This window comes from Myotis lucifugus, unplaced genomic scaffold, assembly GCF_000147115.1.
Source record: "Myotis lucifugus unplaced genomic scaffold, Myoluc2.0 scaffold_59, whole genome shotgun sequence".
NCBI lineage: Eukaryota > Metazoa > Chordata > Mammalia > Chiroptera > Vespertilionidae > Myotis > Myotis lucifugus.
This window is the reverse complement of record NW_005871107.1, coordinates 4,484,246-4,492,758: the sequence shown is the minus strand read 5'-3', so window position 1 is coordinate 4,492,758 and position 8,513 is coordinate 4,484,246. Positions and strand designations below refer to the sequence as shown.

Sequence of the window (8,513 nt, the reverse complement as noted above, 5' to 3'; positions counted from 1 at the left end):
GGACTTCTAGCCTTTAGAACAGCAGTTCTCAACCTGTGGGCCGCGACCCCTTTGGGGGTTGAACGACCCTTTCACAGGGGTCGCCTAAGACCATCAGAAAACACATATAATTACATATTTTTGTGATTAATCACTATGCTTTAATTATGTTCAATTTGTAACAATGAAATTAGGGGTCACCACAACATGAGGAACTGTATTAAAGGGTCTCGGGCATTAGGAAGGTTGAGAACCACTGCTCTAGAACTTTGAGAACAATAAATGTTGCTTAAGCCACCCAGTCTGTTTTGTTTTCTCTCTCCCTTCCCCTTTCTCTAAAATCACATTATGTTGTGCCCCAAGGGGTCTGGAAAAAGGGAAGTTACAAGTTACCCAGACATTTCAAGGACACTAGTATGTTATCATAGGTACAAAAAGACAGGCTCAGTTAAGGTAAAGGTTGACCTTGTCAGTGAAGATACTGGCCTAGGACATTAACTACCCACCATAACTGATTTTAGTTTAATTTCAGACCATCCTTTGTGGTTACTTTAGGTCTCTGAGTTTGCAAGACCGCCATGCAGGCCTTCCCTGAGCTTGTCAGGTTAGCATATGGCCCCTTTCGTCCACAGTGATCACCTATTAGTGGTAACCAAAGGGCCTATGACAGACATACCACTGCCCTGATCCTTAAAGTGAAGTTCCATTATAAAATTTATTTCAAATCCTCAGCTGAGGATATTTTTCCATTGACTTTTGTTTTTAGACTGTGGAAGGAGGGGGAGAGGCAGAAAGAGAAACATCGATGTGAGAGACATCAATTGGTTGCCTCCCTCATGCACCCTAACCAGGGCCAGGAATCCGAGGTTGGTGCTCTTGACCAGAATTGAACCCTGGACCCTTCAGTCCGCAGGCCTAAGCTCTATCCACTCAGCGAAACTGGCTAGGACTTGAAGTTTTTTGTGTCTTAATTTTTAAAATGTTTATTTTAGAGAGGAAGGGCGAAGGAGAAAAACATCTGAGAGAGAAATAGCAACTGGCTGCTTCCTGTATGCCCCCTCCTGGAGATAGAGCCCCAAACCCAGGCTTGTGTACTGAAAGAATCCAATGGAACTGACCTAGGTGCATGGGAGGATGATCACTGAGCACAAATGAGTTTTCCTAAACACTAAGATTGGTGCTTGCTCTTGTCTTTTAATCCCAGTGCCCAGCTGTTAACAGTTCGCTTCCTTCTAGCAGGCACCTGGTGTTGGAGCTGCCTGGAGCCAGAAGCCAAATCTGACAAAGTTGCTAATTATGGCTACAATGGCATTCATAATGTGTCAGACTAACATGTTACATACCTGAAACTTACATTGTATTTCAAACATCAATTTTAACCGTGAAAAGGGTGCCCCACTCCAGGTTTGGAGAGGTTTCCCCGTGAGGGCAGACTCCTTGGGCCAGAGGGGCCGCTCAGTGGGCAAAGCTAGGTGTGTGCGGTGAAGGAGCATGAGGGAAGCACCAGCCTGCGACCTCTGGCCGCTAGAAATCCAACAGGTCTCACCTGCTTGCAGACTAGAGCTGATATTGCCTAGAGCTGATATTGCCTCCCCTTCTACCTGCCAAACAACAGACGGTAGGTAATTCAATTCTTTATTAAGGAAATTCGATTCTTTTGTTACAACTTTAGATTTGTGCTAGCAAACATTTAACATGGGGGTGGGGAGGGAAAACCAAGAACAACCCACACCACCCTTTACTTGCCCCAGCTTCTGCTGCAGAAGCAGGACCTAGACTAGGGCTCCAGAGAGGGGTTTTCACTTGAACCTTGCCTGGCTCGCGCTCCGAGGCCCCGAAATGCCTTCATAACCTGGGAACCGGGATCTGGGTAGTGTTGGGGGAGCTCTGGGTCGCCGCCTCCTAGACTGTGTTGGGGAACAGCTGGGTCGCCGCCTCCCAGACGGGGGACCGCTGGGTCGCCTTCTCCCGGACAGCGTCGGGGGATCGCTGGGTCGCCTTCTCTTGAACAGCATCGGGGGACCGCTGGGTCGCCTTCTCTTGAACAGCATCGGGGGACCGCTGGGTCGTCTTCTCTAGGACAGCGTCGGGAGACCGCTGGGTTGCCTTCTCCCGGACAGCGTCGGGGGACCGCTGGGTCGCCTTCTCCCGGACAGCGTCGGGGGACCGCTGGATCGCCTTCTCTTGAACAGCGTCGGGGGACCGCTGGGTCCCCTTCTCTTGAACAGCATCGGGGGACCGCTGGGTCGTCTTCTCTAGGACAGCGTCGGGAGACCGCTGGGTTGCCTTCTCCCGGACAGCGTCGGGGGACCGCTGGGTCGCCTTCTCCCGGACAGCGTCGGGGACCGCTGGGTCCCCTTCTCTGAACAGCATCGGGGGACCGCTGGGTCGCCTTCTCCCGAGCAGCGTCGGGGGACCGCTGGGTCCCCATCTCCCGGACAGCGTCGGGGGACCGCTGGGTCGCCTTCTCCCGGACAGCGTCGGGGGACCGCTGGGTCGCCTTCTCCCGGACAGCGTCGGGGGACCGCTGGCTCTTGGCCACTCGGACTTTGTCGGGGGAGGCCTGGAGCGCAGCCACCCGGACTGCAGCGGAGAAATTCCGTGGCTCGGCCTGCTCGGCAGCGTTCTTCAGCGAGCCTGGAAGAAGAGCAGGTGAGGAGGCCGCACCTGTGTCCCCAAACTCTCCCCCCCCCCCCACAGGAGTCACCCGTAAGGGCTGCAGGGGTGGGGCCGAAATCTGAGAGCACGGGGTCCATTTGGGCTTCTAGATGCTTTGCAAAGAGGAAGCCCATTCCCGGCGGACTAAGAGGATGAGACCGCTGCCCGGCCACACCCGGGACGCATCAGGATCCCTCCCAAGTGAGCCAAGGTCTGCCCAGGCTTCCCCTCACTATTCCCGGCCCGCTACCTTGTGCCCGGAGTTGGCGGTGATAGTGAGCCAAGTTCATGATCATCTTGGACACATCCTTTTGGTAAGAAGGCCGGCCAAAGATCAGGATCTCAGCCTCGCCTTCGGGGTCCCACTGGTTAATGCGAAGCAGGGTCTGCGACACACACTCGACGTGCGGAATGTGCTCTCCGCCGGGGCCTGCACAGGAGGGAGAAAGGCCGTGAGGGGCGCTCAGGAAGGGGAGGTGTCGGGAGGGGGAGAATTGCCAGGGCCACAGAGGAGGCTTGCCCCCAGGTGCGGTGCGGCTGGGTGATGGGAGCTGGGGAAAGGAGGCCGCCCTGGCTTCCCCTCTCCCGCCACTCACCGAAGATCGCTTCCACCAGCCACGCCTCGAGGTGAACCGTCTTCGGGCTCTTGAGGTACTCCGTGTGGAACCAGTAGGGCTGCTTGGCGTGGTCACCCAGCACCTGGAATGGCGCCCCGCCCCGCTGCTCCAGCTGCACGAGCGTGGGAAAGCGCTTGGTGGTGGCCATGCTGGGCGGGACACGCAGACAGAGCTGGTGCAGATGCAAGTGGGCCTGGCTACGGCAGCGGCTCTTGGGCCCGGGCCTTCTTATAAGGGCCGTGTCAAGCCCCTCCCCATCGCGCCCTGCTCATAGGATTCCAGGCCTAGCCGTCCGCAGCCGGCGTCGATCCGAGACGGCACAGGTGCGCTCTATTGCCCGCGGGTTCCCACGGGGCCCGCCCCTCCCTCCTTCCCCGCTCCCCGCACTCGGGGAGGGAGAGGCGGAGCTCTAGCGTCGAAGGGAAGATCCAACAGCAGGACAATATCCGCAGAGAAGCAAACTGATATTTTCAGGGACCCGGGTGCTTTTCAGACAGTTCTAATGGGGCCATTTTAGCATTCCTGAGGAGTTGGGATAACTTTCTAATGGAAAACTAATTAAATACACACACACCAAAAAAAAAAAAAAAAAAAGAGCAAAAATTAAAAGGGTAAAATAGTATTCAAGGGCTAAAGTCTCCCACTTCCTCCTGAACCCCTGACCAATGAGTTCCCTACCCAGAGCCAGCACATTTCCAGTTTCTTCCTTAACCTGCCAGAGACAGCTGAACACAGCCAACAGCAGGTGGTCCGTGTGGTTTGGATGTTAGAGGGGAGTCCCTTGAAATTTTTGATGTCTTAATTCCCTAACACAATTACATTTCCATCTCTCGATTTTTCTGCCCAGCTTAAAGCATTACTTGTTATCTGCTACTCAGGAAGATGAAGTTATTTAGCTCTCACATCAGTAGTTGGGTATCATGCCCAGGCCCAGCGGGCTGAGACCCTCAGAATTCAGGCTCATCCTTGAATCCTCCATGGAGATCTGTTGGCCAAAGAAGTGCATGAGAAGTTTGTAGGTGTTTGACATGGTCCACAGTCTTGAGACCTAAGCAGAATATGCATTAAGAGCCAAAGAAAGGCAATATCAATTCAAAAGGTCATAGGATTGCCCTGGCTGGTTTGGCTCAGTGGAGAGATGTTGGCCTGGGGACTGAAGGGTCTCTGGTTCGATTCTGGTCAAAGGCACATGCCTGGGGTGGGGGGGGGGGGGCTCGGTCCCTGGGGGGGTGGTGCAGGAGGCAGCCGATGAATGATTTTTCATTATTGATGTTTCAATCTCTCCCTCTATGAAATCAATAAAAAAATAAAAGAAACATGATTAAAAAACAAAACAAAAGGTCACAGGATGGACTTATAAACTCCTGTGGGTAGGCAGAAGAATTAGATGAATGTATAACTGAAACCCAAGGATCTGGGCTCCATGACTGCCTCCCCTGGAGCTATGGAGTCATTAACACAGCAACTATAAATTGAAATCTGAGGTCCTATTGAATTTGAAGGATCAAATCCAGGAAGCATCTCCATGACAATCTCTAGTCTGAAATCTGTTTCTGCTACCAAAATGATATAGGGTGATAATATTTCCCCTTAGTTGAGATAAGGATACTTGCAGCTCTATGCATATTGTTGTCATTTGTGTGTGTGAGTAGATTTTTTACTTCCTTGAAGTTTCAGAAATTGGGTATAGAAACATTTAAGAGAATTAAAACCATAGTATTAGTAATTATGTTAAAAAAGAATCTGTATTTAAATGAAATCCTAGACTATGAAAACTAATCTATAGTGATAGAAAGCAGGAAGTGATTGCCTGGGAAAGGGGCTGGAAGGAGGAAGGGATTAGAAAGAGACACTAGGAAACTTGGGGATGATGGAAATATGCATTATCTTGATTATAGTGAAGGTTCCACTGATGTAACTATATGTCAAAATTGGTCAAATAGCACACATTTTAGTATAAGTAGTTCATTGTACTGTATTCTTCAAAGTGGTTAAAAAAGAAGGAATCCATATGCATGGTATTTTATTTTCCTGTAATATTTTAGATAATTTAACATATTAGAGAAATAGTTTTGTAATTCCAATTTGAAATATATAAGTAATTGATTTAGATATGTGGGTTAAGATGAAATATTAGTTTATATGCAGTATTGGATTTCTGAAGAGAAATTCAGGTTCAACATATTAATAAATTGTATTTATTTGGTTTATAGGAATTATTTGGTAATTGGGAAGTTTTTTGAGGCTTAAAGTACCTTGCAATGCTCTTTACCATGTATGAGAATATTTAGTTAATTAAATTTGTCAGTGGAACCTGTGATATTTTGAGACCATTAAATGTAATTGTTAAAACTTTCTGCCTGGTTCAGTGGCTAGAGCATTGGCCTTCAGACTGAAGGGTCCCAGGTTCAATTCCAGTCAAGGGCACATGCCCAGATTGTGGGCTCAATCCCCAGTGTGGGGCATGCAGGAGACAGCCCATTGATGATTCTCTTTCATCATTGATGTTTCTATCTCTCTCTCCCTCTCCCTTCCTCTCTGAAATCAATAAAAATATATTAAAAAACAAAACTTTCTGCCTGGTCAGAGTGGCTCAGTTGGTTGAAGGTCATCCTGTGCATGGAAAGGTTGCCAAGGCACATACAAGGGTTGCGGGGTTCCATCCCTGGTTGTGTGGAAGGCAACCAATTGATGCACATCAATGTTTCTTTCTCTCTCTTTTCCTCCCTCTAAGCATGTCCTCAGGTGAGGGTTAAAAACACAAAAATCCAACTTTCTATGCTTATGAATGGGATAATAAGGTTTGAAAGTGAAACTTGGAAGCCTAAGAAAGAACTAAAGGTTTGGTTTTTATAATTTTCAGGAAAGAAAATATGACTTTTCAAATAAGCCATGGTCATAATAGCCAGCTGAGGGATTATTAGGTAGAAGTTCCCATAAGGTGGCCTTGGGAAGACCCAGCTTCATCTCCATCTGTGAAGCCCTAAAACACTGAAATCATACCCTCATTGGGTGAACCCAGTACATCGCTTCAAGCAATATATTTTAAAAAAATAAATAAACCAGTTTATTTAGAGCCAGAGGTCTGGACCATACGGTTCGGTTCTAGTGGCCAGGCAGAGCCAGATGAGCTTCGAAATAGTAGATTCAAAATTTCCAGGCTCAGGGGCTTCAAGGAACTGGAACAGTGGGAGCACTTTAGAGTCCCTTTACGATAATGAATTTTTAAATCTCGTTTCCTCTTTGTTAAGTGGCAGGAATGACTCCCGAGGTCCCAGAATTCACACCTGCGATGTGAAGACCCAGGATCCAACCCTCAGAGAAGGAAACGGACCCTCCTTTGGAACGTGGAAGGCCGAAAGGCTGAAACTCGATTGGCAGCTCCCGGGTGGTTCTCGCACCCTTCAACCTGGATTTCCACTTTCTGGGGTTCAGGCCCAACCACTCGTTCCTGGGGCACGAGTAGCGCCTTTGTCCCGCGAACTCCCAAGGCCCAGGGTTTCTGGTGCGGAAGAGTCAATGCAGGTGGAAACCCTTGTAACCTTGTGAACTTGGGGACAGCTGGGCCCACCAGCGCTCGGGAACGTACAGGAGGTCACGTGCTAGATCCGAGTGCAGGCAGGAGGCGGGGCGAGCAGGGCGATGTGAGCCCCGGATTTGGACTTCCAGGGCGGGCCCTTCCGGGGCGGGGGCCTGGCTGGGGGCGGGGCCTGGCTGGGGGCGGGGCCTTCCCGAGAGCTCAATTTTGGCGCGGCGGCAGCGGCGCGGGTTTCCCTCAGGCCTAACGTAACTCTGAGCGCGGTTTTCCTTTCGAGGCATTCGAGATGGGGACGATGCCGAGACGGAAAGATATCCCCCCGTGGGTGAAAGTCCCCGAGGACTTGCGAGACCCGGAGGTGCTGCAGGTCCAGACGGCGCTGCTGGAAGCCATGTTTGGTAAGGGAGCCCAGTCCTGACTGGGGTGCCTCCACCCGGGCAGGCGGGCGTCTGGGCGGGCGTCTGGGCCTCCCGTGGGGGAGGGGGGGTGTCTGAACGCTCCATCTTCTTCCCCCACGTAGGCCCCGGAGGATCTCGAATCCCATACATCGAGCAAGTGAGCAGAGCCATGCTCGAGCTGAAGGTTCTGGAATCCTCGAACCTCACCGAGGTCGTGGTTTACGGCAATTACTTGTACAAGCTCCGAACCAAGTGGATGCTCCAGTCCATGGCCGAGAGGCACCGCCTGAGGCAGGAGCGAGGTGAGAAGCCTTCGCCGGGTGCTGGGGGGCGGGGGCGGGGAGGGGCAGCTTCACCCCACACCCCCCCGCTCCCAGCCCTCCGCACCCCTGCTTCCTGTGCCCCCTGCAACCGCCCCCCGCACGGGCCTCACCGCCATTCGGGCCCTCGGTGTTGGGCTGGTCCTGGGCGCCTTGGGGAGGCCCGTGGGCGGGTCCTCGGGGCCTGGGAGTGAGACTTGGATGGGAGGGGGCCCCGGGTTGGTCTAATCGGGTGGGGTTATCTGAGGCCGCAACCCTGCCCGCCCCCCAGTTCCTCGGAGGTGGTTGGAATGGGCCCAGTGGTTCCACGTTCCGAGGTCCCTGAGGATCCCAGGCCCGGAACGTTGGGCCAGGACCTGGCCAGGCTGTTGCCTCCCTTTCCTCACCACGCCCGCCTTTGTCTTCTGATCCAGGGATGCTCAGACTCGAGGACGCCATGAGTGCCCTCGAGCTCGGCCTGTAGCTGAAGGGAAGCGCGTTTGCACCCGGCGGACCGGGGACCAGGATGTGGACAGGAGGCTGTGGATCTGCAGTGGGTCTGCTCCCCGCGGAACAAGGGAAAACAGCTTGTTGGGGGTTTTTGCATTGGCCTCGTGAGTCCTGATGTAACTTTTTCCCAAGGTTGCTAATTAACGAATAAAATGTTAAAACAGTTCCTCGACGTGTGGTTGGAGGTAATATCTCCAGTTAAGGTGGGCTTTGTACTTAAGCCTTAAATGAAACCCCCCTCCCCCACCCAAAGCTAAGTGTAGAGGTCCAAGAACACACTTGGCTAGGGTATATATATATATATAAAAAAAAGGGCAGGTGTCTAGGAGCAAAGTTTTGAGATAAAGCTCCAACCAAAAACCGGTCAATCTAGGGGAGATGTGATATGGTTTGGAACTGACTCAAAAACAATCGCTCTGCCCTGGCCTGTGTTGCTCAGTAGTTAGAGCGTTGGCCTGCAACTCAGTCTTGGGTTCAGTTCCCAGTCAAGAGCAGGTACCTGGGTTGCAGGTTG

The 8,513-nt window shown here is 51.8% G+C and overlaps 2 protein-coding genes across 2 annotated transcripts; one reads left to right on the top strand and one right to left on the bottom strand.

Moving 5' to 3' along the window:
* Nucleotides 1-1,610: 1,610 nt before the first annotated feature.
* On the bottom strand, nt 1,611-3,567 carry KHDC3L (KH domain containing 3 like, subcortical maternal complex member). Its single transcript, XM_014456399.2, has 3 exons — nt 3,234-3,567; nt 2,888-3,067; nt 1,611-2,616 (listed from the first exon to the last, which is right to left on the bottom strand). Exons 1-3 carry the CDS (start codon nt 3,400-3,402, stop codon nt 1,757-1,759), a joined length of 1,209 nt encoding a protein of 402 aa, XP_014311885.1. The 5' UTR covers nt 3,403-3,567; the 3' UTR covers nt 1,611-1,756.
* Nucleotides 3,568-5,929: 2,362 nt separating this feature from the next.
* Nucleotides 5,930-8,165, top strand: DPPA5 (developmental pluripotency associated 5). The gene is made up of 4 exons (XM_006089349.3): nt 5,930-6,779; nt 7,070-7,190; nt 7,313-7,492; nt 7,924-8,165. The coding sequence occupies exons 1-4, from the start codon at nt 6,381-6,383 to the stop codon at nt 7,971-7,973; spliced, it is 750 nt and encodes a 249-aa protein (XP_006089411.3). The 5' UTR covers nt 5,930-6,380; the 3' UTR covers nt 7,974-8,165.
* Nucleotides 8,166-8,513: the final 348 nt, after the last annotated feature.